The sequence below is a fragment of the Acinonyx jubatus genome, chromosome X (genome assembly GCF_027475565.1).
Source record: "Acinonyx jubatus isolate Ajub_Pintada_27869175 chromosome X, VMU_Ajub_asm_v1.0, whole genome shotgun sequence".
In the NCBI taxonomy this organism is placed as follows: Eukaryota; Metazoa; Chordata; class Mammalia; order Carnivora; family Felidae; genus Acinonyx; species Acinonyx jubatus.
In genome coordinates, this window is record NC_069389.1 from 95,149,728 (window position 1) to 95,168,618 (window position 18,891).

Here is an 18,891-nt window from a genome sequence, read left to right on the forward strand (position 1 = left end):
GCCCTTCCCCCATTTGTGTGCGCGCTCGCTCTCTCTCTCTCTCTCTCAAAATAAATAAATAAACTTAAAAAAATTGTTTTTCAGATGACCTTGGGTTTCTTAAACATAGTGTAGAAAACTAATGATTTTACCGCTCAACGAGCACTTTTCAGTGGTCGTCCTCCTTGACACTGTTGACCAATCCCTTCTTTTTTTTTTTAATTTTTTTTTAACGTTTATTTATTTTTGAGACAGAGAGAGACAGAGCATGAACGGGGGAGGGTCAGAGAGAGAGGGAGACACAGAATCTGAAACAGGCTCCAGGCTCTGAGCGGTCAGCACAGAGCCCGGCGCGGGGCTCGAACTCACAGACCGCGAGATCATGACCTGAGCCGAAGTCGGACGCTCAACCGACTGAGCCACCCAGGCGCCCCGACCAGTCCCTTCTTAAAAACACTGCCCTCTAGCTTCACTGTCACCAGAATCTCCCGCCTCTATAACTCTTCTCACTCGCCTTAAACCTTGGCCCGTCTGGAAGGTTCCATCCTGCGCCATCTTTTGGTGTCTTGCTCTGCATTGCACACGCATTCTCTGTGTGCCGGTCCTCCGTGCGGACGCAGCCATCCGAGCTTCCCCTGCCAGAGACTCACGAGGCCTGGTCACAGACACCGTGCTTGAGCACAACCGTCTCGGACAGCAAAACCAAGGTGGCACAAGGTCAAGTCTACTGGAACAATGCCCAAAGTGATAACAGCTAATTCAGTCTATCACCATCCCTGCAGGCACCTCTTCTTCCCTCTACCCCCGTCCCTAGTCCGCTCTGTCCTCCCTGGACTCATCCCCACCCCCCCCACCCCAGCTCTCGTCCTGTAAACACGCTCCCACTATGCCCTTTGAACCCTACCCCCCCCACCACCACCACTGAGCCACGATAAACACAATTGCCTACGGCTTTGCCACTCGGGCATGAGGTCCTTGGACCGCAGGCACGGGCATCAGCTGAAGGCTTGCTGGCAATGCAGTCAGTCCCCAACCCAGACCTACAGGACCAGAATCTGCATTTTCTCAAGAGCCTCAAGGCCTTGTGTGTGACATTAAAGTGTAAGCAGTGTTGGCCTAGGTCATCTTCCTTTTCAGAGAACTTGCCTACCTCTTTGCCCTAATGGAAACCTAATTCCGCGCTCCCCACCCCCACCCCAGGATGCTGCAACCCTGAGGGCATCTGTACCTGGCGGCCGTCTCTAGCACAAGCAGCTTGTTCTCCCACAGCCTGTGTGCCTTGGGGTCAGCGGGGTGGGCATTCGTGCCGCCCCTCAGTGCCACTCCTGGACTGGGACTCCTCTCTACCTCGGTGTAAAACCCTTTCTCCTTTTGACACGCACACCACCCTCCTCTTAAAAAAGAAAAAAAAAAAGTCTATTTTAAGAGAGAGAGAGAGCACGCGCAGGGGAGGGGCAGAGAAAGAGGGAGAGAGAGAAAATCCTAAGCAGGCTCTGAGCTGTCAGCACAGAGCCCGACGCAGGGCTCGGACCCACGAACCGTGAGACCGTGACCGGAGCTGAAACCGAGAGCCGGACGCTTAACCGACCGGCACCCTCTTCTGGTGTCACCTGACCCACAGTCCTTCTCCCCATTCTGGGTGACTGCAATGTGCTTGCGGACAACCCATCAACCTCTAGCCTCTTTATTCCTTGATTGTCTGAACTTCACAACTGTCACCTCCCCCTGCTCCAGCCAACTCCATGCCTTACCATTAGCCAGACCAGCTTCACCCAAGACATCCTGCCTCTAACACCCCGCTCTCTGACCACGGGCTCACATCTTTCCAACCCCCTTGCCCCTCCGATCCTCCTAAACCCGGTCTTTCACCTCATGGAGTCCTCTGGGGCCTTGACCACTGTTATCTCACAGGCTGTCAGCCCCCTGTTGGCCTCATGTCCTTCAGCCCGGGCCGAACCCCATAACTCACGACGTGAACCACTCTTTTATCAACACCTTCATCTCCGTTGCACTCAGCACGTCGTAGGCTATTGTCTGCCCTCGTCGTCGGCATCCTAGCTGACACGTTCAATGGATACATTTGGTCTTGAAAGGTAAACACTCAGAAGGGTTTTCTTTGTTTTAGGTTTCCCATCAATATAGATTTCATTCACTCGACAAATAGGTACCGAATACCCACTGTATGCCAGTTGGCTAACTCATGCTAGATCCCCCACAACCATTTAGTTGCTCCGTGTTGTGGATTCTTTCTCTCACATCCTCAAAGGTTCTGCTCCTGTTCAAGCCCTCAACACCATCATCATCATCATCTCTCTCTCTGCCTCAAAAACATCACCCATGGGGCGCCCAGCTGGCTCAGTTGGAGGAGCATGCGACTCTCGATCTCGGGGTCGTGAGTTCGAGCCCCATGTTGGGCGCAGAGAGGACTGCAAAAAATAAACTTTAAAAAACAAAAAAGAAGTCGCCCTGACCTCTTTGCCTCCCCCTAGACAGTGCCTTATCTCTTTCTCCCAGTCCAGGAAAGCTTTTTAAACGAGCGGTCTACGCCCACTTTATCTGCTTCCCTTTTTTAAACTTCACTCTGTTCTAAATGTATTTTTAACTATGTGACCGATACATGTACTCACTCTCCTCTCCTAGGAGGTAACTACTATTTTCAGTTTGTTGATTCTCCTTGCCGATCTTTTTTTCTGTGCATTCATACGGGGCCGGGGGCGGGGGGGGGGGGATGTGTTTGCTGTCTTATTGTGAAAGGTGGATTTATACCAATGGCATCACGATCTGTGTCTCATTCTGTAACTTCTCTTTTCACTTAATGACATGTCCATGTGAGTCTACGCAGACCTACCACATTCTTTCCAACTGCCAAATACAATGCCCTGGGGCGGCGGTACCACAGCTCACTTCGTGGCTCTGTTGGTGGAAATTTAAAGTGTTTAAAAGATTTTTTTATTCCCCTATCCAGCGCTGCAGTGAATACACTTGTCATGAAGTGTGCAGTCGTTTCTCTAGGCCGTATACCTAAAAGTGGAATTGCTGGAGCATAAGGTTTTCGCATTGAAAATTTTGACAGATCTCACCATATGTGCCCTCTAAAAAAATCTGTATCAATTTACATTCCCGGCAACATAAATGAAATCAGCTGGTGTTAGCAGCCATTGCATTATCATCTTTTATTTTTTGCAAACCTGATGGATGAAACATCTTTTTCATGGTTTCCTTTTGCGCTTCCCTAATCACCGTGACCTTGGGTGAGCATCATTTCATATGTTAATTGGCCATTTACGTTGCCCTTTCTGTCAATTACCTGCGTCTCATTGAATTGTAGCTCTTTTTACAATTGAGAAAGATCTTTTGTCTGTGGTATAGGTTGCAATCATCTCCTCCCCGTGTGTAGTCTGTTCTTACTTTTGTTTATAGTATCTTTCAATACAAAGGGTGGTTTTTTAATTTTAATAAGTTTAAATCTGTCGGTCTTTTCTTATATGGTTTTTGGATTGTGTCACAGTTAGAAAAGCATTTTCTACCCCTAAAGCTATAAAAATATTCTCCTATATTTTCTCTTATATTTTTAGAATTTGTTTTTAATCCAACTGGAATCTATTTTTGTGGCCAGTGTTTGTGTGGGAGGGTCTCATTTTATTTTTTCCTAAAGGGTGGCCTATTTTTTTTTAAAGATTATTTATTTTGAGGGGGGAGGGGGAAAGAGACCGAGCCCTAGCAGGTTCTGCACCTTCAGTAAAGAGCCCATCAAGGGGCTCGAACTCACGAACAGTGAGATCATGACCTGTGCAGAGATCAAGAGTCGGAAGCTTAACTGACTGAGCCACCCAGAAGCCTGGATGGCCTATTTTCCCAGCACAATTTCCTGAATAGTCCATCCATTCCCTGCTGACTTAGATATGCAAATTCCCATGTAAATATGAACTTGATTTTGGTCTCACTTTTCTGTTCTATTGCTTTTTTTTTTTTTAACGTTTATTTATTTTTGGAACAGAGAGAGACAGAGCATGAACAGGGAGGGTCAGAGAGAGGGGGAGACACAGAATCTGAAACAGGATCCTGGCTCTCAGCTGTCAGCACAGAGCCCGATGTGGGGCTCGAACTCACGGACCATGACCTGAGCCGAAGTCGGATGCTTAACTGACTGAGCCACCCAGGCGCCCCTGTTCTATCGTTTTGCTACTTTTTTTTAAGTTTTATTTATTTATTTTGAGAAAGAGAGAGAGCGCGCACAAGAGAGGTGCAGGGGTGGCGGAGAGAGAGAATCCCAAGCAGGGGATCCAACGCGGGCCTCCAACTCAGGAACCGCGAGACCATGACTCGAGCCGAAATCAAGAGTTGGACACTTAACCGACTGAGCCACCCAGGCGTCCCTCTTTCTGCTATTCTGATGCCTTTATTTACTTACCTTCCATTCACTCATGGCAATTGAACTTCTACCCACAACCTCCCTGGAATTGTTATTCCTTAATGTACTAGTGATCTTCATGTTGCCAAACCCAGTGGATATTTTTCAGTTCCATTTATTATTCCCTCCCCAGATGCTACATGTCATGATCATAACAATATCTTCTGTTCTTGAGTTACTGTGCCAGGCACTGTTTAAGCATTTTGCACACCAGACCGGTCAACTGTGCCTCACCACAACCCTCTAGGGTAGGCACTGGTATTATCGTCATCCCCACTTTACAGGTGAGAAAACTGAGCCCTAAAGAATGGAAGTGTCTTGGGGCGCCTGGGTGGCTCAGTCGGTTAAGCATCCGACTTCGGCTCAGGCCATGATCTCACACTCCGTGAGTTCGAGCCCCGCGTCGGGCTCTGTGCTAACAGCTCGGAGTCTGGAGCCTGCTTCGGCTTCTGTGTCTGCCCCTCCCCTGCTCATGCTGTCTCTGTCTCAAAAATAAATAAAAACATTAAAAAAAACTAAAAGAAAAAAAAAATGGAAGTGTCTTGCAGTGTAAGCTCCAGAGAGTTGGTGTTTCTTTTTTGCAATGCAAGTGCCAGAGGCATCCACTTCAGAGATGACTGATTATCTCGAAAAAACACGGGTTGCCAGCCACCTAAAGGTAAAGAGCCAGCCACCCCTCCGCGCCCGCCCTCCACCCCCCCACCGGGCTCCTTTGTTTCAGAAATCTCGGTTGATTTCCTTATGTGACCATTTGGGCCATTTGCTTTTCTCTTCCAGCACTTTAAATTCACGATCTTATGTTTTAAAGTCACCGATCTAGAGCGAGCCCACCAAAGCCTGGGCCTAAACCCCCCACCTAGATAAAAGCAGAACCAGGACCTGTGAATAATAAACCTTTTTGGTCCTCAAATTTCCTGATGGTTATTGCTGAAGGCATCTTGTTAGCGTAAGAACCACAGGGGCCGGTCCAGCCACAACATTAGGCTGAGAGCAGCACAAAATGTTTGTCCAAGATCTCTGGGCTAGTAAGTGCAAGTTGGGATCTGAACTCAGGTCTGAGAGCAAAGCGTAAGTTCCTAAGCACGCCTTTTTCTAGCCTGGCTCAATCTCCCTCTTGCTCCTACATCTTTTTTTTTTTTAATCTTTATTTTTGAGAGAGAGCATGAGTGGTGGAGGGGTGGGGGGGGCAGGGGATCCGAAGCGGGCTCTGCGATGACAGCAGCAGGCCCCATGTGGGGCTCGAGCTCACGAACCATGAGATCATGACGTGAGCCAAATGCTCAACGGTCTGAGACACCCAGGTGCCCTGCTCCTACATCTTTTAAATAGTGGCTTTCCCCAGGATGTGGCCTGAATCACTGCTCTTCGTAGTTGACCATGCACCCTGAGTAAAGTATGGCATTCTGGTGTTCTGCTTTAATGAGGTTGCACGGACATATCTGTGCCCAAATGGCCCCGTCAGTATGGAGAAAACACCGCTTTTTATTACAAATCCCTGGATCTTACTCCACCCTTACTCCATCCCTGGGCGTATCTTACTCCGCCCCAGCCCACTTTCTGGCAGGCTTTTCATTTCTACTTCTTCGAGTTTGTATTATTTGATTTTCTATTAGTACGTATCATGTTTATAATCAGGAAAAACAATGAGAATATTACAAGTGTAACGGAAATAGATTAGCCTCTAAAGTGCCGTAGTCGGTTCAGTCCTCCCAAACCATCATTACCAGGGCTGTTTCCAATGTTAGACATGCTGAATGGGGGCACCTGGGCGGCTCAGTCCGTTAAGCGTCTGACTTTGACTCAGGTCATGATCTCGCAGTTTGTGGTTTTGAGCCCCGCGTCGAGCTCGGTGCTGGCGGTAGGTGGTATGTATGGAGCCCAGTCAGGAATCTCTCTTTGCCCGGCTTACTCTCTCTGCCCCTCCCCCACTTGCACTCTTTCTCTCCGTCAAAATAATGACTAAACTTAAAAAAAAAAAAAAAAGATATGTTGAATGTGTGTTACTGAGACTTGCCAGAAATTTAATAGAAAAGATCCTGAGCAGTCTGCAGCTGAGATGACCCAAAATATCCCCTTTTCCCCAGGGTCCAATTTATTCTCAACCAAACAAGATTAGCACAATAAGCAAACCTATAAAAAGCAGAGGTGTGTCCGTCTAGAATTTCAATTTTTTTTTTTAACGTTTATTTTATTTTTGAGACAGAGAGAGACACAGAGCATGAACGGGGGAGGGGCAGAGAGAGAGGGAGACACAGAATCGGAAGCAGGCTCCAGGCTCTGAGCCATCAGCCCAGAGCCCGACGCGGGGCTTGAACTCACAAACCGTGAGATCGTGACCTGAGCTGAAGTCGGACACTTAACCGACTGAGCCACCCAGGCGCCCCTAGAATTTCAAATGGAAACCAAAATTCGGTTCAATCACTAAGAAGCTAAATCTATTTGTTCGTTAGAAGGAAATGAGTATGGCTGTTGGAGCTTTAAGGGAGAAATAGGAGCGGGGCGCCTGGGTGGCTCAGTCGGTTGAGTGTCCGACTTCAGCTCAGGTCAGAATCTCGCAGTTTGTGAGTTCGAGCCCCGTGTCGGGCTCTGTGCTGATGGCTCAGAGCCTGGAGCCTGTTTTGGATTCCGTGTCTCCCTCTCTCTCTGCCCCTCCCCCGCTCGTGCTCTGTCTCTGTCTCTCAAAAATGAATAAACGTGAAAACCAAATTTAAAAACAAGGGAGAAATAGGGGAACCGGGGATCCAGTTCATCCAGGAAGCAAGAGAATCCTCAAAGGATGAGCAGACCCTTCTCAAAGCGATGAACGGCCTTTTCCAAGACAGGTACGTGTGATAACCATGTGACATCTAGTTAAATCCAGATGGTGCCCGACCCCCAGCCCTCCACACACCCCCAGCTCTGAGGCACCCCACCCCTCACTCGCGCACCATTCTGAATAAAGCTGATATGAACATCATAGTCAAATTTGGTAACAACCCCCGCTCAGTCTCTCTGCAGAATGTCTTTTGCTCCGTTTGCTCAGTCAACATCCTAAGGTGTTCGTCTTTAGCCCAGCATTCTGATCCCTGGATGGTCTTACGTGGCTCTGTGGCTGGAACACAGCTCCCTATACCTTGATAACCCGAATCTTTATTTCCAGTGCAGACCCTCTGCTGACCTCTAACCCTGTATGTTCCCTTGCCTCCGCCTCGAGGTCATCAGGTCTCTCGGTCCCCAGACAGCTCAAACTCGACATGTCTAAAACACAGCTGATTGTTTTAGAACCTTGGTCTCTTATATTAATTCTTTCACTGAATACCGCCACCATTTGTAGACCCTCCAAAGCCAGAAATCTGGGCCTCATGCTAGATTCTTTTTTGCCTTCACAACCCCACACCAGGTCTCTGCTGAGTCCTGGTGATTCTACCTACTCAGTATTTACCAAATCTGCCTCTTTTTTTTTCCCTGTCTCGGCATCTGTGTCACCTCTGGCCTTGATCTAATTGGTCCAACAGTCTCCTAATTGGTCTTCCTACTCTCCATACCCTTCCGAAGAATCCTCTTCAAAGGTCGGACTATCTCCTTCTACTTCATAAAACTCAATGGCTCCACGTCTGCACATTCTAGAAATTCCTCCATGATCTGACTCCTGTTGACCTCTTCAGGCTCATCTCCCCCTACTTTCCTCGAGCTCACGCCAAGCACTAGCCCAGGGGCAGACCCAGGTACTGTGGGACCTAAAGCTTACACGATTGGAAAGGCCCTCCAAGAAAGACAAAACAACATTATGACTAAAAATCAGTCACAGGGCCTTGGAAGGGCCTATGTAAGAGGGGGCCCCGAGGCTTAAGTTTCATTAGCTTCACAGTAAACCTGCCTCTGAGCTAGCCAAACAGAGCAAGTGACAGTTCCTTAGAATGTTCTTCCACACTTTTTTTTTTAATGTTTTATTTATTTTTGAGACACAGAGAGACAGAGCATGAGCAGGGGAGGGGCAGAGAGAGAGGGAGACACAGAACGGGAAGCAGGCTCCAGGCTCTGAGCTATCAGCACAGAGCCCGATGTGGGGCTCGAACTCACAAACCATGAGATCATGACCTGACACAAAGTCGGACGCTTAACTGACTGCGCCACCCAGGCGCCCCTCTTCCACACTTCTTTGTCTCTGTACCAACAGTCCTCCCAGCCTGGACTGCCCTTCCCTCCCTTCCCTTGTCTGTCTGGCAAGAGTTCATCCTTCAAGGGCCAGCTCAGGGGGCACTTCCTCCGTGAAGGCCTCCCTGACGTCCCCACCTGGAACTGACTCTTCTCTCCTTCATGTGCGCATGGTAACTTGACCTTCAGCTCTTTGTCCCCTGTCCTTTACAAAGCATATCGCACTCGATGGAACTTATTTGCTCAAAACCGGCCTTCCCTGTGACTGCCTCAAGGGCAGAGACAAAGTCATTCCGTTTTGGGTTGTCAGGGCATGGCAGTGCCCCGGCATGTCTACCCAATGGAATGGAGACCTCACCCACGTATACTGGAAAGACACCCTTCTTTTGGCAAAGCGGGCCGAGTAGAATGGTTGATGTAAACAGGGACCCCGGGGGGAGGCGGCGCTTGCGTCGGCAGCCTGCACGCGCCATTTGGGGAGGACGTCCAGGAAGGACCCCGTGGGGAGGTCCTCCCCGTGGCTTCCCACCAGCCTCCACACCCCATGGCTTTCCTTACCTGTCTTCCTTGTTGATCTGGTCCCCAAAGCCCACTGTGCTCACAATTGTGAGCTTGAGCCCCACGTTGCTCTCTTGGAGGTCATAGGTGTTGGACCGGAGCTGGACACCCGGCTGCGTGTGGGTGGCTGGCTCCCCCTCAAACTTGGTGTTGAACAGGGTGTCCATGAGGGTCGACTTGCCCAACCCTGTCTCTCCTGAAAAGCAAAAGGATAAATGACGGTCTGTTCACACAGGGACCCTGCACGCATTCCGTATCAGGTTTTGGATGTCTTTTCATTGACATGGAAACATGTACATGATGAGACAGTAAATGAAGAGCGTATGAAACTATACAGACGAGGGGCACCTGGGTGGCTCAGTCGGTTGAACGTCGGGACTCTTGATTTCCGCTCAGGTCATGATCTCAACAGCCCTGGGATGTATTAGCCAGTAGCATCTCAGGGTAGTGGCATTGGGGTAATTCTTTTAGTCTTCCTACTTTTGTGTTACTTGAAGGTTAATACGCATTGCTTTTATAGTCAGAAAAAGAAACTACGTACAGGCAGTGATGGAGAGGTAGGGTTATACCTGGGAAAAGTCCGGAAGGAAATACAATATACTCTTACCAAGGGCTACCACTGGGTGCTGGGCTTATGCTCGGTTTTCATCTCTCCCTTTAAATGCTTTTGTGTATTTTCCAGGTTGGCTATGTGGAACACAGATAGCTTTTGTAAGAAAAATTAAAGGGCTATTTTCGATTTTAAAAGAAAGGGACAGTGGTCCCTTGTCAAATAAATTATCTTCTGAGGATGCCCAGACGTGTACCCCAGGAAGGGGGGGGGGCATTTTTAGCTAATGGGGAGGGAATTTAGCAGGCCACAAATTCTCCTCCTTCAATTTCAAACAAACCCGTCGTGTGTTTGTTGAACTAACAGGCTGCAGAATACTAATAAATTAAACCACAAGAATCTCAAGTCTTGACTTTCACACCAGGGAGACGAGTCGGGGAAAGGCCGTGGGGACCGGCAAAGCATTCGGGAGGTCATTCCTGGGGGATTGGAGGGGATGTCAAGCCTCTGCCAGGAGCTAAGGGGTCTTCAGGGAAAGAAGACATTGGGGGAAACTTGGTGGCATGGCATTTGGGCAAGAATGTCCCATGAGGCCACAAGCTGGGCCGGGTACTACAGGCCCTTATCATCTCCATGGATCCAGACTATTTGGGCCTCCGCCCCAACGCCCGGCGATTCAGGCATGCCAGGAATAGAAGAGTCAGTAGCTAATTACCCTGGATTGCCTCTGGAATACCTAGACCACCCTGCTATTCCGGTATCCTCACCCTTTGCTCCCCTTCCCCCCTCCCCACCCCTGCGATGTCTCCCCAGGGGGCAGTGGGTCAGCACTGGGCAAGTCCTGGCCTGGCAAATCGCCCCCGCCCTTTTGTGACCGACAGTCCAAATCTGCAAGGGGGGGTCCATGGCCAGGGTTGGAGCTACAGTGTGTATAAATGCACAACGGCCCGTCTGCTCCCCACCCTCTGGGAGGAGGCCATCTTACATGCCTTCTATCGTGAATAATGAGCTCTGAATGCAGGACGTGCTTTTTCAAATATCTGTCAACGATGAGAGAGCTTTCTGTGTGTGCAGAGATTGGGTGAGAGAGAGAGAACAAGAAGAACATTCAGCTCAGCCCGGCTCCCCAGCCCCCCAGCCCAATTCCACAGCCAGGTCTGACTAACGTGGTTGATTGCCAGGGTGCAGGAAACTGGTTCCTCACACAGATCATGTTTCCAGCCAAGGTCTGCTATACCTATTAGCTGCAAAGATTCTCCCAGAAGAGGCCCCTTTTTCTTCCTCCCTAAAGGAACAGGAAGTATTTGGGGCTCAAGAAAAATTTGGTGAGGTGGGGCCTTTGCAATGGGAGGTGACAGAGTTGGCCAAGCACCGGAATGTATCACCCCCCCCCCATCCCCGCCCAAGGTGGGGGTGTGGCACCTCTGAGGAGGGAACACAGCTCACCCTTAAATCACCTTCCCTCCGGGCGCTGCCGTTCAAGCTACATTTGAGCCCATCTTTCTTTTTTAAGTTTATGTATTTATTTTTGAGAGAGAGAGGGAGGGAGGGAGGGAGCCGGGAGAGGGAGAACCACCGGGGGAGGGGCAGAGAGAGGGGGACAAAGGATCTGAAGCGGGGCTCGAAGCACCGAACCATGAGATCATGACCTGAGCCGAACCATGAGATCATGACCTGAGCCAAAGTCAGACGCTCAACCGACTGAGCCACCCAGGCGCCCCTTGAGCCCATCTTCATGCATGCCTGATGACTTTTCCATGTGCGTCCGCACCTCCACCCCCTTCTGTTCCGTGAGCTCTTTGCTGAATGCCCCGCAGCTCCTAGAGTGGTGGGCCTTGACTCCCCCGCACCCAGAGCTGGCTCCTTGGCCCCCCACCCCCCATCCTAAGGATTCGAAGAGACCAGGGGATGGGGCATGTTCCCGCACTCCCGGGCGCGCCCGACCAGGGCGCACACAGAGGCGTCAGGAGCAAGGTACAGACTGCCTGCAGGCTGCTCTGTTTGCACAGCTGGACGGATGGAGGCCGGCCAGGCAGGGCAGGGCAGGGCAGCAGGGAAGAGCAGCAGGACAAATGACCACCCGAATGCCTGCCAGCACGAAAGGGCTGTGGAAATTAGATGCCCAATGATGAGTGGAAGAAAAGAACCTGCGGGTGTCCAGGGAATCGTGATAAATGCAACATGAGAAGCGGGCAGAAAATCAAGCGAGCCGGTGCCGTGGCTATCGAGTGCTCCCGTTCCCATTTCCCATCACTGTGGAGCCTGGGGGGCGCGGGGGGGGGGTCTCTCTTAATGGTTGGCGCAGACCCAGCCTGAGCCTAGGATGCTGTCTCCTCCCACGCTGCCCTGGGCCCAGCATTGAGGAAGATCAGGTCAGCCGCCTCCACACCCCTGCAGGAAGGTGGGGACTTGGCAGATTCCAGCAGGAAACCTCGGGAGCCCCGAGGGGTCCATTTCTCTCTCCTCCTCCCTCCTTGTACAGACGGCAGGGTTTCTGAGCCCTTTTTAAACCATCACCACCGGCCAGGAGGATTCCATCTCACTTGGCTTAATGTAGACGGTATTCTGGAAACACCAGGTTTTTTAGAAAAGAGTTGCAGTTTACAACACGTAGTGTGAAATACGCCGTCGCAAACTATACCCCCTGGGATCGTCCCATGTCGACCTCTCTACTTAGCCCTTCTCCTCTGCGTCCTCTGGCACCTTGTGTAAATAAGTCCTTGCAAGCGATGAACTGCAGAGTCCCAGCCGGGTCGTCGGTGGATGCCCAGCCAAGGGTGTTCCCCTCTCTGGGCCCCAGTCTCTTTTTCCATAAAATGAGCAGGTTGGAGTAATGATAATAGCTATGGTTTCTGGAGCACTTACTATGTGCCAGGCACCTGCTGGGATACTTCTATTTTCTTATCCATTCCCCACAATAAACCTATGAGAGCTACTACCGTTTGCCCTTAATAAGAGTCAGCCAAGCCACTCCCCAGCCGCGTGAATTCGCCCCACTCCTCGGTCTCTCCGCACCTCACCTTCTTCATCTGTAAAATGTGGAGGGAAGAGCTGGTCTAGGGTCACGACGTAGTAAGTAACCGAGTCAGTACTGAATCCAGTCAGTCTGACACTGGAGCCCATACCTCTGACCCACATGCCTTCCGTGCGTCCCGCAGGCGTGCTATGGTGGGGTTCATTTGGTCACTGGACCAATGTTCACGGAGCCTCTAATAGAAGCCACGCGCAATTTTAAGGGGCTAAAGAGACAGCGATGAACAGGACAGCCACAGTCCCTGTGCACACGGAGCTCAGGGTCACATGAAGCTAAAGTGCCTGCCAGCTCCAAATACTGGAATAAACCAAGAGAGCGGTCCGGGAGTTCAACAAGGAGGTGATGTTCAAAAGGACACCCTCCAGGAACTCTAGGGAGCCTACGGACAAGGACAAGGTCATGCCTGGCTCTGTGAGCTTCCCGATCTTCTCTCCTTCCTGATCTTGCCGAGGCCTGGCCGACAGGGGCGCGCTGCTCCCCCAGCTTCCTGCAGACGATCCCAACCCCTCGTGCAACCACGTCGCGTTGGCACCTTCAAATCAGCTGAAGTGGGCAAAGGCTACAAACCAAAGCGGCGTTTCCCCCGAGAGAGGGTTGCTGCACGCTCTCGCACCACGGCTCGCAGCCCGCCTTCGACAGGTGAGCGGCTGCCCTTCCCAGAGATGAACGCGTGACGCCATCGGCCCCTGACCTTGACAGAAGGCTAGCTGTCCCTCCCCGTCTCTCCAGTGAGCCTCAATCCTGCTTCGCTCGCGCGTTTCCATTCCAAGTTCAACACAGCCAAGTTGAGCCTGGAATCCCGAGCAGCTTCAAAGTAAATATTATCATTATGACTCTTTGCACTCCTCACAGGCATTCCTGCTGCTGGCACATTCGGAAGGCTGTGTCTCTTCGGAGCTCTTTCCCAGCAGTGCAAAGCAACGGGCCCCAGAACATGGGTACTGCTGGTTCCGGCGGCTCCTCGGATGCCCTCCTGTACTGTATCTAGCTAGGATCATGGGACCTTTGCAATTTCCAAAGCTAAGTGACTAGTATGCGGGGTTTTTTTTTCGTCAGGGGAGTGGGAGGGCGAGGGGAACCTCATCCCATTCAGTAATTATCGCCAACCATAGAAAATCTGCTCGAGGGGAGTCATGATATGCCCACACGCATGTGCCTCGCCCTCTGAAAATAATAACTGTGCAGCACCTGGGTGGCTCAGTCAGTTGAGCGTCTGACTTGGACTCAGGTCATGATCCTGTGGTTCGTGGGTTCGAGCCCCACATCCGGCTCACCGCTGTCAGCCTGTCAGTGCGGAGCCCGCTTCGGATCCTCTGTTGCCGTCTCTCTGCACCTCCCCTGCTCGTACTCTCCCTAACCCAAAATAAAAATAAGTATCTAAAAAAAAATGGGGCGCCTGGGTGGCTCAGTCGGTTAAGCATCCCACTTCAGCTCAGGTCATGATCTCACGGTTTGTGGGTTCCAGTCCCGCGTCGGGCTCTGTACTGACAGCGCAGAGCCTGCTTGGGATTCTCTGTCTGCCTCTCTCTGCCCCTCCACCCCTCAAAAATAAGTAAGTAAACTTTTCAAAAAATGTTTACTTATTTTTTGAGAGAGAAAGAAGAGAGCGTAAGCAGGGGAGGGGCAGAGAGAGAAATAGAGGATCCGAAGCAAGCTCTGCCCTGTCAACACAGAGCCTGAGCAGGGCTCAGAACCACGAACCGTTGAGATCATGACCTGAGCCAAAGTCGGACGCTTAACCGACTGAGCCACCCAGGCGCCCCAATAGATAAACGTTTTTAAAAATGCCCTATGAAAAAAGAAGAGAAAATCCTTGGGGGCATATAGTCTATGCCTTAACAGAATCATTTTATAACAGTCATTAAGGGAGTAAACCTGATAGTTATGCACAGGCGGTAAGCATGACAGAATGGCCACGGAAAGTCCCGCGAGAGAAAAGGTCACCTTCGCCAGTCAAGCTGCGGACCCTTCACCAAGTCAGTGACAGTACCCGGCCCCATGGCTGAGCTGAGATTGCAGCCTTAGAGCCATTCTAAACCACACGTGACCTTGGCCCAAATTGTGGGTTCTCTGAGCAATGACGGGGTTGTGAACACAGACAGAGAGCAGGATGCATGAATCACAGGCTGTTTGGGATCAGGGATGGGGAATGAACTTAACCCAGGCCAGGTTGGGGGCATTCAAGGCAGGCGCCTGCGGCACCAAGAGAGGGGCTCATAGGGCTATTTCCGAGACCTGGCAAGCAGGGAAAGAAAGAGAGGGGGTGGGTCTTCGGGGGCGAGGGTCTCTTTCCGACTCTTCCCCCTCCTGAAGGGTCTGGGGCGGTTCCCCAGCAGGTGCACGCGGAAGCAGCTGTAGCCGTCCAGCACCTGGGTGGGAACTGGAGGACAGGGGCTTACTATTTCTCCCACCCACTACCTGGAGCTCGGCTGCCTCCTCCTCTGGGCCCTAGGGGAGCCCGTGGTCCCCAGATCCCATTGCCCTTCACCTCTCGCCCTCGGAGAGCCGTTCTGATTTACATGGCCTCCCTCCTGAAGCTTTACTCACCCACCCAACTGCACTCGGTTGAAAGGCTGCTGAGGGCGGGCCTGTCATTTCACCTTTCATCTCCTCAACTTCAGTACAGGTCATACGGAGCTCTGGGAGGAATGCCAAGGGAATCCAATATGTTTGTGCGGAAATCTTTCAGTAATCAAGTATTATGCGAAATAAGTTGGCCAATAGCCAAAGACTGGAGAGGTTTGGCAGTGCTAATATTGGATGTGATAGCACCTTGCGGTTGATCACCGTGGCTTCTGTTGATTTTGTGTCCTTCTCCTAACAGCATCTCATCATAACCACGAGCAGGCTTCTGGCATTTGAAGAATTAATGGCCTCGCTGTGGACTCTAAAGGCCCGTGACGCGTCATTCTGTAAAGCACACATTTCCATCTCACGGGCTCCCAAGCTGATGTGTGGGAGTGAGTCATTCGGCTAGTGAGTGAGCCTAGCTGACTGCCTGTCGTCCATACTGAGAAGTGGCCTTCTTCTCTCTTCATCTTCCAGCGGGCAGTTACTCACCTACAGAAAACGATCTGACAAAGGGTGCTAAGGGTAGAGGAAAAGAAAAATAACAAGTCCTAGAAAATGAATGAGCTTAGACAGAAAACAGAACTTTAGGGGCGCCTGGGTGGCTCAGTGGGTTTAGCGTTTGACTCTTGATGTCGGCTCAGGTCATGGTCTCACGGTTCATGAGATCGAGCCCCGCGTCGGGCTTTGCACTGACAGCAGGGAGCCTGCTTGGAATATTCTCTCTCTCTCTCTCTCTCTCTCTCTCTCTCTCTGCTCCTACCCCACTCGTGCTCATGTGCTCTCTCGCTCTCTCTCAAAATAAATAATAAAAAATAAGAAAGAAAACAGAACTTTAGACTACATTAAAAGAGTAAAATATCCAATTCAGCAGTGGTTCAGAGCCTCAATGAGAATGAGTTCCCCATACACTCTCTACAAAAATAAGGAAGAGCAATTAGCCAAAGTGTGTGAGTGTACCAACCAGCGGGAAAACGGACTCTATTATGGTATTTACACAATCGTTAAGGTTTAGAAGTAGGTCGCTGAAAATACGCAGGTACACTTTACTGCACTGTGGAGTGAAAATTATATGCTGTGATTGTGTTTGCAAATTTGGGATTCTTTTAAGGTCTTAAGGAGAGATTCTGAGAGACTGTCAAGGAGCTGTTGCTCCTCGGCTCCAAAGTGCCTTTGTATTCTCAAAGGATGTCGCGCTGCCGCCCCCCCCCCCCCCCCCCCCCCCCCCCCCCCCCCCCCCGGCAGTTCGAGAAACAGTGGGAGGGGCCAAGGGGGTGGGCCAGACCTGGGGCTTTGTCCTGGCTCCGCCACTTATTCTGGGCTGCCTCCCCTGACTCTCTAACCCTCCCCAAATGTCTGGGTCTCCACCTGCCCTGTGAAGATACAAATGCCACTCGCTCCCTCTGCTCGCTTCGCAGAGTCCTGGTAAGGACTCAAATTGCTACCATGCTGAAGTGTTTGACAGGGATAACGAGTGGTTCCTGTGGGCTTAACTCATTCATTCATTCATTTCAGAAACATTCCTGAGCTCTCTTTGTGCTGTGATTGGCACATTCGAAGTGACTAAGAAGACATGGTCCCCACACTGGAGACTAGAGGTCCAGGTGGAGACAGGCTATAAGAGAATAAAAGAACTTGTTGCTCGGCTGTATGGTCCCTGAAGTTGAGCTCCAACTGTGGCAAGCACAACAGGGCTGCAGAGGAACAGACAGCCCCAACCCACTGCCCACAGCTGGTGGGCAGGCACCCTTCCACAGCCACTACCTCCCCCGCCACCCAAATTCTGTCCGGCTCCGGTTTTCTCAGTCCAAAGGAACTTGACAGCCGTAGCTGAGCCAGCCAGCACCCTGACCACATTTCCACAGGGTGTCACAGCGCTCAGTTTCCCCCAGGGTACGGCCACGCCTTCTGGTCTGGCCAGGGAAAAATATAATCACAAGCCGGCTGCTTACAAAAGCAAACAGAGGGATAAAAGAGGAAGAAGTGGGGAAAGCACTTTTGCAAATAGATCAGAATGGCTCAGTATTTAACCTAATTACCTGCAAAGCCACATCCAGCCATTAAGGATCCATATTCTGTAATAGAATTTCCTGCTATGGAAATACTCACCCACGCACAGGATGTTGAAGCAGAAACCCTGGCTGACTGACTTATTCACCAGCTGGTCGGGCAAGCTGTCAAACCCCACATGTCCAGCCAGGGGGACAGTTCGGCAGCCTTCACCCTAATTTGGAAGGGGAGGGAGGGGAGAAAAGGAAAACGTGCTTAAAAGCAACCTGGGTCTCACTTCTCATCCAAACGATCTCAGAGCGAGGAAGTAACGCTCGCCCAGGCCCCGTGTGTCTTATCTTCCCATAGCTACTCCCGACTCCAAAGCAGAATGGCTTAGAAATCACCACCGGCTTAGAAATCACAGATTCTTGGGGCACCTGGGTGGCTCAGTCGGATGGGCGCCCGACTTCAGCTCAGGTCATGATCTCGCGGATTGTGAGTTCGAGCCTCTGTCAGTGCAGAGCCCGCTTCAGATCCTCTGCCCCCCTCTCTCTGCCCCTCCCCCGCTTGAGCTCTCAAAAAGAAATAAATATTAAAAAAAAAAAAAAGAAAGAAAAGAAAGAAATCACAGATTCTTAGGTACGGGCATCTCCAGGCTCCGCGATGAATGTCACCCTAGTTCCAGACACAGCAAACTGCAGAGGGGGCTCACGACAGGTGGGAGGGCGGGTTCAGGGGTTCACGGACTTGGGTTAACTCTTGCCTCCACCACTTATAAGCTGGGTAACCTCTCGGAGACCCCGTTTCCTCCCACGTCTGTCCTAGGAGACAGAGGGTCTCGAATGTGCCACAACGTACAACGAGCTTTAAGCACAACGCCTGGTCCATGCCTCTGTGCTCAACGAACATTACAACAGGACTTCAAAAAAGCAGTTAGTCCTGTCTCGAGGGCATTTTGGGCAACCACAAAGGTGGCTCGGTGTAGAGGTTAAGAGACTAGGCTTTGACCTCTGACAGGTCTCTGTGTGAGAATCCTGCCTCCTTCACCTTCTGACCTCGGACAAGTTACTTAACTTCTCAGAGCCTCCCCACCTGTAAAATCGGGGACGCGTAGTTCCTAGCTCATAGGACAGGGGCGAGGAGGACACAGGATAATGTTCCTCAAGCACGGAACACGGTGCCTGGCCTGTGGTGGGCACTCCGTCAACAGCAGCACCTGTTTTTCTTGCACTGTGAGATCACCCATGTACTCGGACTCCCCCAAATAACATGCGATGCCATGGAACGCCTGTGTCTCCCCCCAGCCAGAGAGAGCGGCCTCCAGGCTTCCGCGGGACCCCTGGTCTCCACAGGGGTCGGCCAGGCCAGTCGCAGCCCCGCAAAGCAGAGGGCCTTTGCTTCCTTCACCTGCTAGTCCCAGAGCTTCCTATCGTTAATGGTTTTACACCAAGATTTCGATAAACCGGAAAGGCGCCAAGAGCAGTCCAAGAAGGGCATGGTTAGTGCCAGGAGGCCCGCACCGGCATCCCGGGCTGTTTGTTCTAGCAGGCCGTCTTCGTGGTCGACTGCACCTGCTTTGAGCCTAGGTCCCACGGAGAGGGATGGGCTGGGCCCCCTCAGCAGGTCTTCCAAGAGCGAGAGACAGGATCAGGGCCGGGAGCGCCA

General features: G+C 51.2%; 1 protein-coding gene across 7 annotated transcripts in view; it reads right to left on the reverse strand.

Moving 5' to 3' along the window:
* The window catches only part of SEPTIN6 (septin 6), a 66,731-nt gene that overhangs the window by 34,404 nt on the left and 13,436 nt on the right, over positions 1-18,891 (reverse strand). For all 7 annotated transcript variants that reach the window (XM_027054380.1, XM_027054383.2, XM_027054384.2 and 4 more), the window contains 2 exons: positions 17,344-17,458; positions 9,083-9,278 (listed from right to left, as the gene is read on the reverse strand). In XM_027054380.1, coding sequence (XP_026910181.1) covers positions 9,083-9,278; positions 17,344-17,458 — 311 coding nt within the window. The remainder of the gene's footprint in view (positions 1-9,082; positions 9,279-17,343; positions 17,459-18,891) is intronic.